We start from the raw sequence: 20,699 nt of genomic DNA on the forward strand, positions 1-20,699 counted from the left end.
CTGTCTCCTTCAATGCTGCTACATCTCTAAACACTCTGCACCATTGACCCATAATCCACACCTTCCCTCCACCAGAGCATTAGACTTCATCTTGGTGTGTAGAGAATTGGGCTCGCTGAGGCAGCCATTTGGCCCGTTGTTTCAAATATAGTATTTATTGAACTTAACACAATAGTTTGAAGGTAAATCTGATAAGTAGTGTTAATTCAAAGTACATGTATGTCACCATATGCAACCCTGAGATTCCTTTTCTTGCGGGCATCCTCAATAAATCCGTAATAGAATAATAACCATAATAGAATTGATGAATGACTGCATCAACTTGTTTGCAAAAGATAACAAACTGTGCAAATACAAAAGAAAGAAAAAATAAACAATAAGTATCAGCAACATGAGATGGGGAATCCTTGAAAGCAAGTCCATGGGGCGTTGGGGCAAGTGAAGTTGAATGAAGTGGTTCAAGAGCCTGATGAAGGGAGGGTAATAATTGCTCCTGAGCCTGGTGGTGTGAATCCTGAGGCTCCTGTACCTTCTTCCTGATGCTAGCAGTGAGAAGGGAGCATGGCCTGGGTATTGGGGGTCCCTGATAATAGATGCTATTTTCCTGCGACAGTGCTTTGTATAGATGTACTCAGTGGTTCAGTGGACTTTACCTAATAGAAGCTTGTCAAAGTTTTAGATGTCACGCTGAATCTTCGCAAACTCCTAAGGAAGTAGAGGCATTGTTGTGCTCTCTTCATAATTGTATTTGCGTGCTGGACCCAGCACAGATTGTCCAAAATGATAATACCAACAAATTTAAAATTGCTGACCCTTATCATGTCTGACCCTTCAATAAGGGCTCATGGACCTCTGGTTTCCTCCTCCTGAAGTCAATAATCAGCTCCTTGGTTTTGCTGACATTGAGTAAGATTTCACATTAACTGTAAAATATACTTTATTTTGTTAACTGATTAGATTGTAAAATTATTATATAAATGTCTTCCAATTTTATAATCTCTAGGTTTATAGTGATTAAGACAAACAAATTTAAGTTTAATTGTAATTAATTCCTTATTCTTTTAGGACCAATTGTTGACAAGAGCAGTTTCACAACCTTAGAAAAATTGAAAATTTCCCACAAGGACAGACATCTTTGTTCTGCTGTAGGTATTCGTGCCCCTTCTTCGGCTATAAATATCTTTGACAAAGCTACAAATTTTAAAATAAGAACTGAATATGTTGGAAATGTGTGTATCATCATCCAAAAGAGAAAGTTAAGCCTCTGGGAAATGAATCTTTATTGTAAATCTCATCACCTTTGAGATTCTGTATTTGACACCATGGTCTGGGTTCTCAGATCTGCTACTTCTATTCTGATCAGACATTGACTTGAAATGCTTATTCTCCTTTCTCACAGATGTTGCCTGATCTTCTGAGCTTTCCAGCATCTTCTCTTTTCTTCATCTTTAAAGGGTCTGCAGTGTTTTTCTTCCTTCCTTTATTTTACTTGGAGATAACAGCACAGGTTGTTCGATCTACACTGCCCAGCAACCCCTAACCACTCCAATTTAACCCTAACCTAATCACGGAGCAATTTACAATTACCAGTTAACCTACCTGGGATGACCTTGGAGGAAACTGGAGCACCCACAGAAACCCCATGCATTCTACGGGGAGGACGTAGGGAGACTCCTGCCAGAGAATGCCAGGATTGAACTCTGAACTTCGATGCCCTGAGCTGTAATAGCATTGCACTAACAGCTATGCTACCATAGTGCCATTTTATTAATTTAATTTATTAATTTTTGCTGAAGATTTCATCCTAGACTACAGTATTTTCAAGCTTGAACCTGGATGTTGTAGTGACCAATAAATTGCATTTCTCTCTCACCTTTCACAAACTTTGGGTGCACTGAAGTTCTCTATGTTCAAATATACCCTTTTAGCAGTCAAATGGGGGTTGCAATTTGGGAAACTGAGCAACTGATGTACATACAGCATGTTCACTCAAACTACATTACAGTGGACTCTGGTTAATTGCGACACATCCTCCTTCCAATTAAGCGGCTACCCCAATTAGCCGAAGTTCCATGGAATTAGTTTAGAAGTATTTTTTAAAAAAAGATAATCTACTGTTTAACTGAGTAACAAATTATGTATTTAAATAAAATACAGCACAAATTAGAACACTATCAATACTACTATAGCACTATAAAATTGTATGTCGGTTCCTAATAGTTACCAATGGAGGAATTCATTTACTGTACACTACCGTGTTCTTTTGATTGACTGTAAATGAACAAAATCAGTGCAGGCACCTAGTGCAGATAATGGACTGCCTTCGTATAGTGCTTTCAATGAAATGTATCCTTCAAGTCTTCATTTTCATTGTAATGTTCAAGAAGAACAAATTCTGTGTTCCTAGTTTGTTAAAGTAGTGGAATTTGTTTCATTTTCATTCCTGGCTATTTCTGGCATCTCAAGCATGAAAATTTGAAACTGCAGTGGAAAAAAAAACAGTTCTGAATTGTCTTACTGTTTATTATTCGCGTACTATCAGTGACAAAAGTCACTGCTTTTTGAACAGAAACCCACAGGTGATGGTGTAGTGTCTAATGGCCATGCAACATGCCATTTGACTGATGATAGTTAGAAAATGTTTGGCTGCAGTCTCTGTCCCAGTTAAGTGGCATAATGTCCCAAATGGAATCCTGCTTATTTTCTCGATTTATTATGTTTTTTTAAAAAGAATTGTTCCAAATAAGTGGCTGCCCTGATTAGCCAATTGCCCAATTAACTGGAATCCACTGTACTTCTATGCAGAAAACAGCTGAACAGCAGTGACTGTGCTTAAGGAGCATTTCAAGATCTATTATTTGCTGAGGTTGAAACAAATGTTGTCTGATCGGAAGTGTGTTTTTTGCAACATACTAATGTTTCGGTGTCCAGATTTACACTTTATTGTCTTAATGCAGGTAACAACTAAAGGCTATGCACGCTATGACTTGTTTGGTGTCTCCATGTTGGAGAATACCATCATAGAGCCACAGAGTAGCATTGTGGTGGATTTAACTTGGAACACTGTGGTTAAAATCCTAGAAGTCCCCCCACTCACATCGGTTGCCACCTTGGTAAGCAAAGTAACAGCTTATTTATGATGCATGTTATAAATTATTCTGTAATCACAAGTGGCATGAGAGTAGGAAGGTGAGTGAGCAGAACAGTTTATTTTTTCACTTGGGAAGTTCTATGCCTTTTTGTTGTTCTCTCCAGCAACAGACTCAGCCACAGTTGTGGTGCAAGGTGTTCAGCAATCAGGCAACCATTGACCCATGATGATGAACGTCAGTGCTGCTCTGACTACTCCTGCGAAGCACTGGTTTTTAGTGGACAATATGCACGCAGCTTTTCTAAACTTGTCTCATCATGCCTGGTTAGAGTTGTTAAAAGTTGTAGAGCAATGCAGCTTGAAACAAGCTCTTTGGTTCAACTTGTGCACAGTGACCAGGATGCCCACCTAAGCTAGTCTCATTTGCCGGTGTTTATAGTTTAGTTTAAGATGGTTGTGATTTCCATTGGGATTACCTGTTAAAATTTTTCTTTATATCATCACCTCATATAATGAACAAACATTGCAAACTCTAGCCTGGAGCCTCCTTTCTCTTTTGCTGCAAATCTTTGTTTTGTTAATTCTTTATGCATGCTTTACCATGTTGATTTAGTTTCCAGGAACACATGCCTTTCATAATGAGTTGTTATTATATTCTCAGTTTTAAAATTAACCACTCTGTCATCAGTTAAGATTTCTCATTCCTTGCATCTGTGATTTATTTAGAATATCAAAGTGGAGCCTGGAGATCCGAGAAGTCCTGTCTTTCAAGTATACAAGGAGCTAGCATTTCTCCTTGTAAGTATGACACATAACTATTGCAGTCCTAACTAGTGTGTTCTTTCACTTTGGTTTCTGAATTGCCACAATCTAGTAAATTGCTGCCTGAATATATTGCAGAATCAGAATCCCATTCAGGTTTAATATCACTGACAGATATTGTGAAGTTTGTTTTGTGGCAGCAGTACAATGCAATACATAAAATATACTATAAATTACAAAAAAGTATAGAATAAATTAGTAGTGCAGAAATAGTGAAGTGGTGTACATGGGTTCATTCTCTGTTCAGAAATCTTGGTTTTGCCAAACATTTTCAAAAATTTACTTGGAGTGTTGCATTGAACAATGTTGCAAACTCTCACTTCATGAAGAAACATGTAATTTTCTTGCACATTGAGGGGACATTGTTGAACAGAGTTGAGGGGGTTGATTTTGAAATTGGCGTTGAATTTACAGTGTCTTCTACTCTTTAACCTTATGAAATAGTGTGATATATGCTATTTATTGGTATTTGAGATTCCTAGTTTTAGTGTACAAAAACTTAGAGCACAACTTCATTGGTAGTTGATGTTATAAAGCTGGAACTTTTCTGTTTGTTGATTATTTTGCTCCCCTCAAAAAGAAATGTGTAATTTGATTGTGTGAGTGGCCCACTTGCTTTCAGTGTCAGCTTACTTCTGTAATGATGGGTGATGGCATAGTATTTGGAGGCATGGGGACTCCATCCTCAGTCTGAATCTGACTGACTGTGTGGCAACACACAAGGTGCTGGAGGAATTCAGCACGTCAGACAGTGTCAGTGGAGGGGAATAAGCAGTCAGGAAAGGAGAGTAGACCACAGGAGAAAGGGAAGCAGGAGGGGCACTGGTGCGCAGGTGAGGAGAAGAGGTGAGGGGGGGGAGGGAACAAACTCACTGGAAGGTGAAATCTGTGTTCATGCTGTGTAGCAGCAGCGTAGTCCCAGATTGTGTTTGTGTTGTTATTATCTGGCAGCACAGTTGCTCTGTGTGCCTCAAGAGGGAGATTTATGCATTCATGTGGATCAAATATGGTAGAAGACATTACTTCCTGTTTACAGTGTGATACATCTGTAAATTGCACACAGATGAACAAGTTCCTGCTTATCCCATGCCTAATTACTTCAGATCATTGATTCAGTAGGTAATGCTTTTGCCCCAAATCCTGTTCCAGAGCATAACTGGCTTTTATTTTCCTTTGGGGAGGGGGGAAGCAAAAAAGAAAAATCAGCCATTGTTCCTAATTCTGATCATTGTCCAGTGAGGAAAGTGTGTGTGTTTGATGAAGGCTATAGTTGGTTCTACTCCTATACCTCCTTCACAGCTGTTCCTCTGAGCAAAATTAGGCCACTCAGCCCACTGAGTCTGCCCTGCCATTTCATCAAGGCTGATTTATTTTACCTCTCAACTCCATTGTCTTGCCTTCTCCCCAAAACCTTTGACATCCATACTAATCAAGAACTTATCTACCTCCGCTTTAATTATGCCAAGGACTTGGCCTCCGCAGCTGTTTGTGGCAACGAATTCCACAGATTCACTACTGTCTGGCCAAAGAAATTCCTCTTCATCTCTGTTCTAAGTGGAAGTCCCTCAATTCTGGGGGGGGAGTGGGCATGGTCCTTTAATAATGGATGCTCCCTTTTTGAGGAATCGCCATCTGAAGATGTCCCAGATGCTAGAGAGGCTAGTGCCTACAATAGAGCTGGCTGAGTTCACAACTTTCTGCAGCTTTTCCTGATCCTGTGCTGATTCACCACTGTCTGGCCAAAGAAATTCCTCTTCATCTCTGTTCTAAGTGGAAGTCCCTCAATTCTGAGGCTGTGCCCTCTGATCCTATACTCTCCCACTATTGGAAACTTCTTCTGCATGTCCACTCGATCTGGAACTCCAGCAAATACAGGCCCAGAGCCATAAACACCTTTCATACATTAACCATCTCATTCCCAGGATCGTTCTCTACAACCTCCCTGGACCCTCTCCAATGTCATCACATCTTTTGCTTGGATTTCCTTGGCTGGATACTCACTGCCGCACCACTTGAACAAAATCAACGGAGCTGGTAAATGAGTTAAAGAAAAATTGGGAAAATTGCATACACAGATGAGCAAAAACTAGACTTCAAAAGATAGAATACAAAAGATAAATACTGCTTTGAAAGCATTGCATTCGATCATATCAAATACTTGGTGACCTTGTTTCCCACGTGTTTTGCCACAGGTTTTAGCAGAAGGATTGAAGACAGGTGAAACCGAGTGGCCCGAGGTTCTGGAGGAAAAAACGGCGGTTGAAGCTGTGCAAGAGTTAATCAAAGGTACAGTTTTCACATTTGAACAATAGCTGTTACAATAAATTTAATTTTGTAGATTATTTTGGATGATTTGAATATATAATTGAATATCTGAATTGTTAATGTGATTGGTTAACAGTAATTTACCCTTCCTGTAGTAATCGTACACCAATGATTGCAGTTGATGGGAGGTTTACTCTGCAAATATTATGCTTCAAGTGGCATGCATTCACATCGTAAACTTTCCATTTCAATTGGAAACAAAACTTGCTCTTCTCTGATCAGCAAGTCAGTGGTGTTGGTGATAAGGAATGTACTTTGTGATGTTTGTAAATGGCGCTGTAGGCCGAAATTTCATTCCCATCAGCAACTGCTAGAGTTTTGATCCAGAGAGTGAAGATGTACAGTACTGTGCAGAAGTCTTAGGCACATATATATAGCTAGGGTGGCAAAGACTTTTGCACGGTACTATAATTTATGTATTGCACTGTACTGCTACAAAACAAAAACAAATTTCACGTCATTTGAGAGTGATGGTAAACCTGATTCTGATATGGGTCTCCATTCTGGACTGAGGGTGGAAGGGGGACAGGGAGAGGGGAATCATGGTTGGCAAAAGGGGAGGGGAGAGTGGAGGGAGTGGGAAGCACCAGAGTGATGTTCTGTAATGATCAATAAACCAATTGTTTGGAATCAAATTACCTTGTCTGGTGTCTCAGGGCTGAGTGTGTCTGCACCTGTCTCTAAGACTTTTGCACAGTACTGTACCTTAATTCTGAAATTAACTCAGAAATATCCCATTTTCCATATCATAATATATTACTATGCTTGAATAACTGTCTTAATCTTACTGTCACTGTCTGGTTTAACAACAAGGAAAGGTGCCTTCTGCCGAGAACAGACTTCTACGTTGTCTTATTTGTCTTAGTACGGAATTTTTCTTTTCTCTATTTCATGTTTTTATGCAGATGTAAAGAACCAAATCACTGTCTCTCAGCATCAGCCAGAGAGAACTGACATAGAGGTATGGTATCTAGATAAGTGAAGTCTTTTGCTAAGAATATGTATGGTAAATACGACTTTGTCTGAATATTACATTGGTTTCTGTTTTAAAGGAGTGCAATCTATCATGATCATTATTATATGCCAAGTCATATGACATGGGCGATAATGGTCTTGACCATGATTGTTTTTGGCAAATTCTTCTACAGAAGTGGTTTTCCATTTTATAGTGTACTCTACAGGCAAGCAAAAATGATTGTTGTTATGGAGTGTTGGATCTAACTGTTTAATTCTTAGATTAGACTGTTTAATTGTTATTTTCTTTGCAGTTTAGCAATTAATTATCTGCTTGTTCTTTAAGTAGTCTTTATATACTTAACAGTTTAATATGTCTCTACTGGCTATATAAAGTATAATTCTAGAAAGCTCTGGAAGCTGCTTTGTTCTGCATTAAACAAATTAAGTATTTTTTAATTGGTTAACTTGGGTACTGCAGTATTGAATAAGTACTTATTGGTTTATTTTTATCTATTGATTTGAATGGAAGTTTATCTCTGTAGTAAAAAAATAGCTGTATTGTGCTAGGGGCCGTCTTCTTTATTCGTAGCTTTCCCTGTCACTGTTTGTTCAGTTTTCTTCTGTTCTATCAACTCTTAATAAAACAATTGTGAAACAACAATTTTTGTGCCTTGTTCCTGACTACTAAAAGAACTTTGGATTAAAACGCCATCAGGAGCAAAGTAATTTTCACAAAGTCTGTTCTTAGCTCAAGCAGAATTTATTTCAATTGACCTTGGAAATGGGGCTTGTCCACCTCACCAGGCGTAGTGTACATATGCTGTCCAATTTCACAAAGTAGGCACTATTTGGAAATGAGGTACAACATTTTCATCTACTGCACATATATTGTTAGAGAAAAGTTGAAGATTGGCGTTACTTATTGTAAGTGAAATGCATCGCTTGCATCAATGCCCAGTGCTGCCTGAGGATGTATTTGGGGCAACAGCAAGTGTTACCATGCTTCCAGCACCAACATAACATGCCCACAACTTAATAACTCGCCTATCTCTGGAATGTGGGAGGAAACCAGAGCATTCGGAAGAAACGCATGTCAAGGGAGAACATGCAAACTCCTTACAGACAGTGGTGGGAATTAAACCCTAATCACTGGTGCTGTAAGCTGTTATGCTAACCACTATGCTACCATGCCAAACCATTTACTGGCAATGAGTCAGGCAAGTACAGATGTGTAAGTATACAGAGGATGGTGAGAGTGTGGAACAAGCTGCCAGCAGAAATCCAAAGTACATTTATTATCAAAGTATGCCTTAGTTCAGTACAGAGCAGTGCAGAAAACTGAACGAGCCCGTCCCTCACCTTGGGCCCCGACACCCTGACCTTTCCGATTCAGCCCAGCACTTAAGTCGACATCTAAACATTGGGTTCAGTGGCTTCGATACGCTGTGGGGCCTGGACCCTGCCGCCTCGATTTCCCGTACACCTGATTTGAATTTTTAAGAGAAATTTGGATAGGTACATGGATAGGAGGGGTATAGAGGGCTATGGTCCAGATGCGAATCAATATGACCCGGTAGGATAAACAGATCAGTACAGACTGGATGGACTGAAGGGCCTGTTTTGTGCTGTAGTGCTTTGCCTGTGTGATCAGTCTCTTTTTACATCATTAACTCTGTTTAGTCTGCTCAACTGATTATTTTGGTGGTCTCATGAGTAAGCCTTGTCACTGCTCTAAACATTTCCCCAATTGCTATGGCAACATCCTTGGAGAGTCTTTTATAGATATCTCTGTTACTATGGGAACTACTGTAAGTCTTGGTCTAAGTACAGCAACACAGAAGCTGGTTAATCTTGTACATTCCTATGGTGATGAGGGTCTCTCTAGTATGTTTTATTTGCCATTTTGACGCTGTTGTAGCTACACAACCCAGACCTAATTAGTTCTAAGATGAAAATAGACTTTCATAAGTCTTCCATATTTACTGTGGAGTATCATTCTTGAGAAGGCTTGTGTTCATCTGATCTCCATACCCTTAATGAGTTTGTTGGTGTCATAACTTGGGTAGATGAGGCCACTAGATTACCATGGCAATAGCCCTGGCTGCTGTCTCTTTACCTTTGATCATGTTCCCATGTTGAATTACAGTGTCTCAAGCCTGCAAGCCTGGTATAGTTATTCAAGGACAAGTATGTTGTCCCTTGTCTTATACCCAGCAAATCCTGTTAGTTTAATCTTCATTGTGTCTGCTTGCTTTATAAATTTAACTGAAAATAAAAGTTATGTACAACTGTTTTATGGAGCCAGTTAAACTCTCCATTTCAACTTTTTGACTTTGGTGTGAATACATTGTAAATACATGTTGGTATCCAAGTATTTAAGCACATTAATTTCATATGAGATGACCAAAACTGAACATAATATTCCAAGTGTGGGCTGACCAGAGTTTTATGGAGCTGCATCATTACGTTTGCTACTCTTGAACTCAATTCCTCAACTAATAAAGGCCAAGACAGCATACGCTTAACCACCCTATCAACCTGTGCGGCAACTTTGAGTGATCAATGTGCACGGTCCCCAAGATCCCTCTGTTCCTTCACGTTGCTAAGAATCCTTGTGGCATTAAGTATCTACTTCATCGTGGGGTGTCCTCTTAGTATTGGTATCTCAACAAGTTCTCCGTAACCCAGTCTACTTTGATTTATTTTACTCAATGGATACTGCTGTTCTATATTTCTGAATTATGCCTGAAGTGGCTAAAACCTTTTAAAACATTACTGTCGCAATTGGTATCAGAATGTTTTTTTTATCTGTCCTCTGTAAAGGGAGGGTTATTCATATCAGAGAATGATTTGTGGATGTTTTGTAGTGTATGGAAGAAATAGAATGTTTCCTTTTAAAAATAGCCTCCTTTTAAAAAAATTATTCTGGTTTTAAAGTCTTGGATATAAATGGGTTAAAAGAATTTAATAATATATTAAATTTAATTGATTTTGTAAAAGTTGAATAGAATCACTTAAATTTAGAAAGAATTAATTATACAAATACAAAGAATAACTTGGTTGCTATATAATTTTGATACTTTGGATGCTAGTTCATTTGCAAATTATATCAGAAGTGCTTGGAGTTTCAGTTTGCAGAGAAGATTAGTGTGACTTTTTAGGCCACATGGCTTCTTCCTTTGTGTATAATTCTTTGCAACATTAATTGTTATTCTAAAATAGCAGTACTTTGGTTAGATTGGAATACAGTTTAACCTCATTTTAAAAAATTAAATTATTAAATTTTTGATCAGGACTTTCTTTTAATTAAATTTTTGTTTTTTTATCAGAAATTGAAAAGTGATGAAGCAGCTGTAGAATCAACCATCTATTCATCATTTATACCTGAACGTGGAGATCTTGATTTTGCAGAGCAGCTCTGGACTAGAATGAGAAAAAGTATGTATACCCGTGGGATGGATTATTCCTGTGGACTACCCCACACCATTGATATTTGATGTCAGAGAATGGAATAAGTGGTCCTTGTAGATTCACTCTCTCCCAGTCCCACCCCCAAGAAAAAGGCACAACGAACATGTGAAGTAAACTGTACAAGAGTTTTCAATGTGATAGTTAAACCCTCGATTTTAATTTTTAAAAAGTTGAATTTTTAGTTAATAATTGATAGAGCTGTAAACACTGCAGAAGGCAGTAAATATTGATGGGTTTAAATGAAAATATACCATGTGGTAATGCAGTATTATCCTTTTTTTAAAAAAACAGGATTTTGGAAATACTAAACAAGTCAGACAGCATCTGGAGAGCCAAAAAAGGGAGTATGCAATAGTTGTCGTGAAAGCTTTGATTTTGGTGCCTTAAATTGGACCGTGACATTGGAACTCTAACTGTGCTTTCTCCTCCTCTTGCTAGCCTGGCATTACTTATGCGGAGTTCTACTCATTGTTTTTTTTCCTTGTTTGATTTTTAGCTGTTTCTTCGTACCAAGATGTGGTAGATTGCTTAACACTAGTTATCAGGCATTTACAAAGCAAGGATATTCAACCATGGGTATGATGCAAACTCGTATTTTAATGTTGTTTAAATGTTAAATTAAAAATATATGTAAGCAAACTATTATTTTTATGATTTAAGGGCTTGAGTAGATACTCTATAGATCAGGGGTCTCCAACCTGGGAGCCACAGACCCCTCGGTTAATGGTAGTAGTCCATGGCATAAAAATGGTTGGAAGCCCCTGCTATAGAGGATCAGTTAAAATTTTATATGTATTTTTAGCTAATTGTTTGCTGATTAATGCTGAAACATTAGACTGTCGATGTTCATATGCCTCAGTAATATCATGCTGTGGACATCACATGATTTGTCATTGGTACTGCTTTCAGAGTACTTGTATCATTGGTGTCAGACAATACCCATCCGTACTGTTGTTATTTCGCGTTCGTCATATACTGACCACCTGAAATGTATCTACATGGATATTTCAGAAGTGCATCTACCAAGAAAGTATCAGTTCTCAAATTGTTTTCAGAAGTGTTGGGCCTTTGTGTAACTTACCATAATGCTTATTGTTTCTAAACCCTGAACAATTTCTGGTCACTTTTCAGATTCATAAGGGTAGCAACAGTTCTTTCAGCAAACTAATCCAGCAGTCTTATCAAAGTGCTATGCCCACTGTCTCTGTTAATGGATTAACTGCTATCCGAATGCTTTTGGAGATAGGTCTGGACAAATTGCAGAGGGATTACATTAACTATTTTATTGGTAGGTATTCCTCAGTTCTTATTAATCTGAAAAATGCTTCATTGGGTTGGAAATATCAATACAAACCCTTTGTCCCTCACACCTTCCCTGGTAAGGTGCAGGACAATGCTGTGTTAGTGAAATGGTGTGAGGTATTGGAGTAAATGGCACTTTGTAATGACAGTAGGATGTATTTGTATTCTTCTTTGCTGCTAAAGCCACATTAAAGTTTCAGCAAAGGGCGGAGAGAGGCAAGGCTGGAAAGGAAAGGTGATCTGGAAAGTCTGCTGGAAAGTCTTTAGAGCAGAGTTAACTAAATGTGTTGTGAAGTTTGAGGAAAAGGGCAACACGGGTGACTGAAAGCTCTCGCATGTCTCTTGCACACTTCAAAAATGGTGAGGAACTAACGACCTGTTGGAGGAACTCAGGGGGTCAAACAGTATCTGTGGGAGGAAAGGAATTTTGGTTCAGGACTTGAGATGCTGATCAACCTGCTGAGTTCCTCCATCTGATTTCAGCATCTGCAGTCCCTTGCGTCTATAAAAAGTAAGTTTAATACTGTGAAACACAAACAAAATGCTGGAGGAGCTCAGTCAGGCAGCATCTATGGAGAGGAATAAACAGTTAACATTATGTGCTGAGACCCTTCATCAGGACCTTATTGGAACCTCGTCTCAGCCTGAAACTTTGACTGTTTATCATCTCCATAGATGCTGCCTGATCTGCTGACTGCTTCCAACATTTTGAGTGTGTTACTCTGGATTTCTAGCATCTGCAGAACTTCTCGAGTTCAATTCTGTATGTGTGTGTTTTTTAATTGAAGTAATTATAGAAAAATTATTTTCTTCTAGGTCAAGAACTCACCACTTTGAATTACTTGGTAAGGGCAATGAATAATATTTATAAATTGTGACTGAACTAATTGTTTTCCAATCTATTTTAGCCTTTATTGACATTTCGATGCTGTCTTGCAGGATTACTTTATAAATTCCACAGTAAATTTTGAAGACCAGATTCTCCGTCTCCAAAAACTCCATCATATGCTCGAGCTGGTAGTGAGTTGCAGTGCTTTCCTCACCTTGAGCCATGAGAATCTCTTTGCATTGACACAGTGAGCACTTAGTTAATTCAAATATTCTATGTAAATCATAGTCTTGTGTTTATAACAAGGATTGCAGACTCACAGGGAAATGTCTCCTTTACTTGTAGATATCTGTTCCTTTTGAAATCTCTTTGTACAATACAACATTTTTAGATGAGGCCGCTCTTGGGTTGAAGAAGCAACACCTCATATTCTGTCTGGGTAACCTCCAACGTGATCGCATGAATGTTGATGTCTCCAACCTGGTCATTCCCCCCCACCCTTCCTCTCTGTTTTCCATTCTCCTTACCTACCCATTACCTTCCTCTGGTGCCCCTCCTCCTTTCTCCCATGGTCAGCTGTCCTCTCCTATCAGATTCCTCCTTCAGCCCTTTACTTTTTCCACCTATCATCTCCTAGCTTCTCACTTCATCCTCCCTTTCACTCACCTGGTCTCGTGTATCACCTGCCAGCTTGTACTCCTTCACCTTTGCCCCACTTTCTTATTCTGGCTTCTGCCCCTCTTTCCAGTCCTGATGAAGGGTCTTCGCCTGAAGTGTTGACTGTTTATTCATCTCCATAGATGCTGCCTGACCTGCTGAATTCCTCCAGCATTTTGTGTGTGTTACTACTGTTTTTTTAACTAAACAATGGCTTATAATGATATTGCACTCTGTGTTCTCTTCTTCCTGCTTGGATGATTGAGAATATTAAGATGCACAGCCATTTGGATTCAGAATTGACTTTCCAATAGAAGATAGTAGTGGTCAGTGGGACTTATTTTGGCTGGAGGTCTTTGACTAGTCTTGTTCCGCAGGGATCTACACTGGGACCTCCACTGCTTGTGATATAGTATGTGACCTGGATGAATACATAGATGGGTGGATTATTAAGTTTACATATGATTTGAAAATTGGTGGTGTTATGAATAGTGTAGATGACTGGCAAAAAAAATGGCATGATATAAATCTATTGCAGATATGAGCGGGGAAATGGCAAATGTGAAGTGTTGCACTTTGGTAGGTCAAATGTAAAGAAGCAGTACACTTTTAATGACAAAACCCTTAACAGTGTTGATGAGCAGAGGGATCTTGGGGTCAAAGTTCATAGCTCCCTAAATGTGCTACCCAAGTTGTTAAGGTGTAAAGAAGGCATATGGCATGTTTGTCTTTATCAGTCAAGATACTGATTTCAAGAGTAGAGAAGTTGCAGCTTTATAAAGCTCTTAATTTGGCTGCACCTAGAGTATTACATTCAGTTCTGGTTGCCCCACTATAGGAAGGATGTCTGGGCTTTGGAAAGAGTGCAGAAGAGGTCTACCGGGATGTTGCCTGGATTAGAGGGCTAGTGCTATAAGGAAAGGTTGGACAAACTTGGGTTTTTCTCCAGAGAGGGGAGACCTGATAGAAGTTTATAAGATTATGAGAGGCGTAGATAGAGTAGACAGCCAGAATTTTCTACCAAGGTTGAAATGGCTGATATCAGAGGGCATACCTTTAAGGTGAGGGGATAAGTACAAGAAAAACAGTTATAACTTGCAGAGGACTATTTCAAGAGTGAACAAACAATTCTGAGGGAGTTTGGAGGCGACATTGGATGCACATCAGCTCTGGCAGGATTTGCTTCACTACCAGATGAGCTTAACACCTTCTGTGCCTGCTTTGATAGGGAGAATATAACAACAGCTGTGAAGATCCCTGCTGCACCCAGTGACCCTCTGATCTCTGTCTCAGAGGCTGATGTCAGACTATTTTTCAGGAGGGCGAACCCATATAAGGCTGTAGGCCCTGATGGAGTACCTGGTAAGGCTCTGAAAACTTGTGCCAACCAACTGGCAGATGTATTCAAGGACATTTTCAACCTCTCATTGCTATGGTTGGAAATTCCCACCTGCTTCAAAAGGGCAACAATTATCCCAGTGCCCAAGAAGAGTAGTGTGAGCTGCCTTAATGGCTATCATCCAGTAGCACTACATGTACGGTGATGAAATACTTTGAGAAGGTAGTCGTGGCTAGAATCAACTCCTGCCTCAGCAAGGACCTGGACCCACTGCAATTTGCCTATTACCACAATAGGTCTATGGCAGACACGATGCCAATGGTTCTTCATACGGCCTTGGATCACCTGGACAATACAAGTACCTATGTCAGGATGCTGTTCGTTGACTATAGCTCAGTGTTTAACACCATCATTCCCACAGTCCTGATTGATGCGCTAAGGAACCTGGGTTTCTATACCTGTCTCTGCAATTGGATCCTTGATTTCCTAACTGGAAGACCACAATCTCACTGACAGTCAACACTGGTGCACTTCAGGGGTGTGTGCCTAGCCCACTGCTCTACTCTCTCTCTACCTATGACTGTGTGGCTAGGTGTAACTCAAATGTCATCTATAAATTTGCTGATGACACAACCATTATTGGTGGAATCTCAGATCGAGATGAGAAGGCATGCGGAAGCGAGATATACCACCTAGTTGAGTGGAGTCACAGCAACAACCCTGCACTTAGCACCAGTAAGATGAAAGAGCTGGTTATGGACCTCAGGAAGGGGAAGACAAGGGACCACACACCAATCCTCATAGAGGGATCAGGAGGGGAGAGAGAGCAGTTTCAGGTTCCTGGGTGCCAAGATCTCTGAGGATCTAACCTGGTCCCAACATATTGATGGAACTATAAAGAAGGCAAGACAGTGGCTATATTTCGTTAGAAGTTTGAAGAGATTGGGTTTATCACCTAAAACATGCAGACTTCTGTAGATGTACTATGGAGAGCCTTCTTGCAGACTGTCTGGTAGGGGGTGGGGATGCCAGGGTGCGATTGCACAGGACTGAAAGATGCTACAGAAAGTTGTAAAGTTAGTCAGCTCCATCCTGGGTACCAACCTCCATAGTAACCAAGACGTCTTCAAGGAGCGGTGCCTTAAAGTACGGCGTCCATTATTAAGGACCCACATCACCCAGGACATACCCTCTTCTCATTGTTACCATCAGGAAGGAGGTACGGGAGCCTGAAGGCACACACTCAGTGATTCAGGAACAGCTCTTCCCCTCTGCCATTCGATTCCTAAATGGACATTGAATCCATGAACACTACCTCACTTTTTTATATTATTTTTGTTTTGCATTATTTTTAATCTTAACTGTTTAATATACATATGCTAACTGTAATTAATTTACTTATTTTTTCTTCCTATATTATCATGTATTATATTGTACTGCTGCTATGTAGTTAACAAATTTCAGGACTCAGGCAGGTGACAATAAATCTGATTCTGGGATGTTTATGGGAAGTTGTTTATTTTTACACAAGGAGTGATGGGTGCCTGGAATTCGCTGCCAGGGGTGGGTGGTAGAGGCAAAAACAAATGAGGCATTCAAGAGGCTCTTAGACAGACACGTGAATGTGCAGAGAATGGAGAGATATGGACATTGTGCAGGCAGGAGGGATCAGTTTAGCTGAGTTTATAATTACTAATTTAATTGTGGACCAAAGGACCTGTTCTGTTGTATGTTCTACGTTACGTAGAAATTTAGAAAATTAACAGGTGATTACAAGTGAAGTGGTATTTGATGCAAAGGGAGAAGGTAAGATAGTGAAAGAGAAAAGATGGTAACATTAGTTTTGAATTGCTTGGATGGAAAAATGGAAACAATGGGCTGAAGGACTTGCAAAGGGTTGTGTTTGATTTATAATGTGTAAGATTAGTGGTACTGATTGTGAGTACAAATCAATCGTGTGTTAAAGTTTTAAAATGTACTATTGAGATTATTATTGCAGAGGTATTTTCTTAGGTTACTTAAAAAAAAAATGATACTGCATCTCCTTGATTTGTCTTACGACAGGTCCTGCTCTAAATACTACAAAGATAATCCACTGGATGAACATCATGTTTTCCAATTGCCAATCAGACCCACGGCCATCAATGCTTTCTTTGAGAAGTAAGATTCAAAATAATAATCCCTAAGGTGTTGATGCAGAAGCAATTTATTTGATTAAAAATACCCAGGTAGATATTTGGATTATAACTTGAACATTAATATTTAATACTTTCCTTCAAATTTGAGTGTGCCTTGATAATCTTTTATGCCTCAAATCCAGGTATTTTTGATAAATTGAAGGGAATTGTACACACTGGTGTTCTCAAATATCAGATGATTTAAAATTTGTGTCTGCAGTCTGAAGTGCCTTGAGCATGCTTGTTACTCAGTGGTTACCACACACTGATCAAGCACCAATCAAAGACTGATTAGAACATGCGACTTGGGGCAAATAGCAATAAAACACAGAGTGCTCTTCATATTTGTAAGTGATATCCTAGTAGTTCTGGCTTCTTGCGTTGCAGTGAAAATCCCACCATGTGGAGAATGGAGATCATCAGTGGCCACGGGCAGAAAGAATTAAAGACGATATGGCAGTTGAACACCAGGCCACCAGTGGACCATGTGACATTTACTAACCCAGGTATTTTCTTTTGTGTTTTCATGTTCTCTGGTATTGAAACAAAGTATGTCAATTGTGCCTTTTAGTTTTTGGGATACAGGCCTGTTTAACCATATTGAATAAGATAATTATTCCATATGTTATTAGCTCAGCAACCGGAATCAGTCAATTAACCTTCTGTCTGTAGCAGAGTTCCATACAACTGTCCTGATTCCTTAACACTTAAAATGCTTCACTGGCAGGAATCAATTAAACTTGTTTTATGTTTTTACAAGGTAATATTGTTAGGAAGCAGGGGGTATCTGACTGAATGTTGTATAAATAGCTATGCATTCTAGAATATTTACTGCTGTGGCCTGTGTTTTGGTCTTAGCTTTGATTACACCATAAGTGGGTTGTTATTCCTTTAGATCCGTTAATGTTACTGTTTCAAATGTGCTATATAATCCAAATATACCTTATTACTTGTGTGAATGGGTGCCGGGGTGGAGATATGTCTCTACCAAAGGAGGCGTAAGGCGCACCTCCCCTCCACTAGCCTGCAGCTAACCATTGGGCAGAGTGTAGCACCCGCTTAGCACCCCCCCCCGCGCCCCCCTCCCCCGAATTGGGGTCACATGAAGCCATGGAAGCAGTTGGTGCATGTCACAAGTCTTGGTTATGTGACTACTGATGCTAGGCAGACAACCTCTTCAGAGTATTGACAATGGCCGGGGTCACCTGACTTATAAAGGCACTGCCCAGGAGACAATGGCAACCACTTCTGTAGAAAATTTGCCAAGAACAATCATGGTCATGCAGACCATGATCGCCCATGTCATATGACATGACACAATGATGATGTCATACGACACAGCACATAATGATGATGAATGTTTACAGCTGATTTCTGCACTGTTGCATTATGGTTTATTATATCATAGCTTAAGCTACCTGACAGTTTGATGATTCTTCTCAGATCTGAAACTGCGCAGTTTGAAATGCAAAATTATATGACTAATTTTATTATTTTTTAAAGATCTGCCAATTGAGGATATATCACTGAATGGTGATTATGAGGAGACCTTTTACTACAACACAGTGATTAGGTGTAGTCAAGCACATTCCCTGTAAATCATTGCAGGAAAAAGGTAAATCTAATAAAAGGATATATTTTCCATACTTTGAATGCTTAATAACTTTGCACCTTTTACTGTACATGAGGAATTAGCCAGCCCACTACAGGCATTGATTGCAGGTTCAACATCAGAAATCTCAAGATTTTCTCTAGTACTGCTTAGTAACCAGGTCAAAGTACTTGGCTTGAAAAGCAAAATAATTTAGAAATAAAAACAAATGAATGCTGAGATACTCAGCTGACGGCATTTGTGGAGAATAAAATACAAACTATCAGTTCCCCTGCCCTGACCACCTCATTTAACCATTGACGCCCAATACCTGTACAATTCCATCCACCATTAGGGAGGCTTCTTTCTTGATTACAGACCCTCTGCCACCACCTTCCTCTCTGGCAGATCTGGTACTCACCCTTAACAACTTCTCTTTCAGCTCTTCCCATTTCTCCAGATCAAATGGGCCCCAGCTATGCCTGCTTTTTCGTCAGCTTCGTGGGCAAGCAGTGTTCCAAACTACATTGGTAACGCTCCCTAACTCTTTCTCCATTACATTGATGACTGCATTGGTGCTGCTATGTACATACATGCCAAACTTGTCAATTTCATCAACTTCGTCACCAGCTTCCACCCAGTCCTCAAATTCACTTGGTCCATCTCTGACACCTCTCTCCCCTTTCTTGACCTCTGAAGATGGAGGCAGAATATCTACTAACACCTTTTACAAACCCGCTGACTCCCACAGGAACCTTGATTATGGTTCTTCCCATCCTGCCACAGGCAAGGATGCCATTTCCTTCTCTTAGCTCCCCTCTGTCCACCACATTTCTTCTCATGATGAGACTTTTCATTCCAGGACATTCAAGATCAGCTCTTCTCTTTCCAGAAAACTAGGTTTCCCCTTCATTGCTACGCACGCAGCCCTCACCTGCATCTCCTCCATTTCCCATACAATTGCCCTCACTCATCCTCCTGACATAACAGGGATAGTGTTTTCGACTTGTTCTTACCTACTCTACTACGAACTTCTACATCCAACACGTTACTCATGGCAACTTCTGCCATCTCTAACAAGATCTCTCACCACCAGGTGCATTATCCCCCTTCCTATCCACTTTCACAGGGATCACCCTCTCTACCAGTACCCCTTTCCTGACACCTTTCCTTGCAACCGTGCTAAGTGCTAAACCTGCTCCTACACCTCCATCACCACTATTCAGGAGCCTATAAACAGTCTTTCCAGGTAAAGCAGCACTTCACACGTGAATCCATTGCGATAATTATTGTGTCTGGTTCTCCTGGTGCAGCCTCCTCTACGTTGTTGAGGCCTGATGTAGGGATTGTAGCAGGTTGTGAGTTGGGGGGACTGGTTAGCTTTACGAACACCATTAATCCAGGATATCCTGGTGGCCAGCCAGTTGAATTCCACTACACATTCATAGTCATAGTCATACTTTATTGATCCCGGGGGAAATTGGTTTTTGTTACAGTTGCACCGTAAATAATAAATAGTAATAAAACCATAAATAGTTAAATAGTAATATGTAAATTATGCCAGGAAATAAGTCCAGGACCAGCCTATTGGCTCTGGGTGTCTGACCCTCCAAAGGAGGAGTTGTAAAGTTTGATGGCCACAGGCAGGAATGACTTCCAATGATGCTCTATGTTGCATCTTGGTGGAATGAGTCTCTGGCTGAATGTACTCCTGTGCCCACCCAGTACATTATGTAGTGGATGGGAGACATTGTCCAAGATGGCATGCAACTTGGACAGCATCCTCTTTTCAGACACCACCGTGAGAGAGTCCAGTTCCATCCCCACAACATCACTGGCCTTACGAATAGGTTTGCTGATTCTGTTGGTGTCTGCTACCCTCATTCCTACACCAACATGTCTATCCAGAGCCTCCTAAATTGCCCCATTGAGGCCAGATGCTGACTGGAGCAATACCTCTCTTCCAGCTTGGGACTTCCAACTGGATGGCAGCAATATTGATCTCTTTAACTTGCAGTAACCTTTCCCTCCCCAGCCTCAAGACCAGCCCATTACCTACACCTTCCTCCCTCTAGCTCGCTTCTTCTTTCCCTTTATTCTATGGTAGACTGTCCTCTCTTGTCAGATTCCTTCTTCAG

General features: G+C 40.1%; 1 protein-coding gene across 5 annotated transcripts in view; it reads left to right on the forward strand.

Annotated features, from left to right (window-relative positions):
- zwilch (zwilch kinetochore protein) overlaps nt 1–20,699 on the forward strand; it is a 50,566-nt gene that overhangs the window by 15,268 nt on the left and 14,599 nt on the right. For all 5 annotated transcript variants that reach the window (XR_011889039.1, XR_011889038.1, XR_011889041.1 and 2 more), the window contains exons 6-18: nt 1,066–1,145; nt 2,958–3,113; nt 3,818–3,889; nt 6,106–6,199; nt 7,144–7,199; nt 10,525–10,633; nt 11,163–11,242; nt 11,798–11,954; nt 12,785–12,813; nt 12,908–13,044; nt 16,858–16,953; nt 17,358–17,476; nt 18,474–18,585. Coding sequence is in view for 2 of the 5 variants with exons in the window: in XM_072277973.1 (XP_072134074.1) it covers nt 1,066–1,145; nt 2,958–3,113; nt 3,818–3,889; nt 6,106–6,199; nt 7,144–7,199; nt 10,525–10,633; nt 11,163–11,242; nt 11,798–11,954; nt 12,785–12,813; nt 12,908–13,044; nt 16,858–16,953; nt 17,358–17,476; nt 18,474–18,568 (1,280 nt within the window). In the remaining 3 variants the exon portion in view is untranslated. The remainder of the gene's footprint in view (nt 1–1,065; nt 1,146–2,957; nt 3,114–3,817; nt 3,890–6,105; nt 6,200–7,143; nt 7,200–10,524; nt 10,634–11,162; nt 11,243–11,797; nt 11,955–12,784; nt 12,814–12,907; nt 13,045–16,857; nt 16,954–17,357; nt 17,477–18,473; nt 18,586–20,699) is intronic.

The sequence above is a fragment of the Mobula birostris genome, chromosome 14, assembly GCF_030028105.1.
Source record: "Mobula birostris isolate sMobBir1 chromosome 14, sMobBir1.hap1, whole genome shotgun sequence".
NCBI lineage: Eukaryota > Metazoa > Chordata > Chondrichthyes > Myliobatiformes > Myliobatidae > Mobula > Mobula birostris.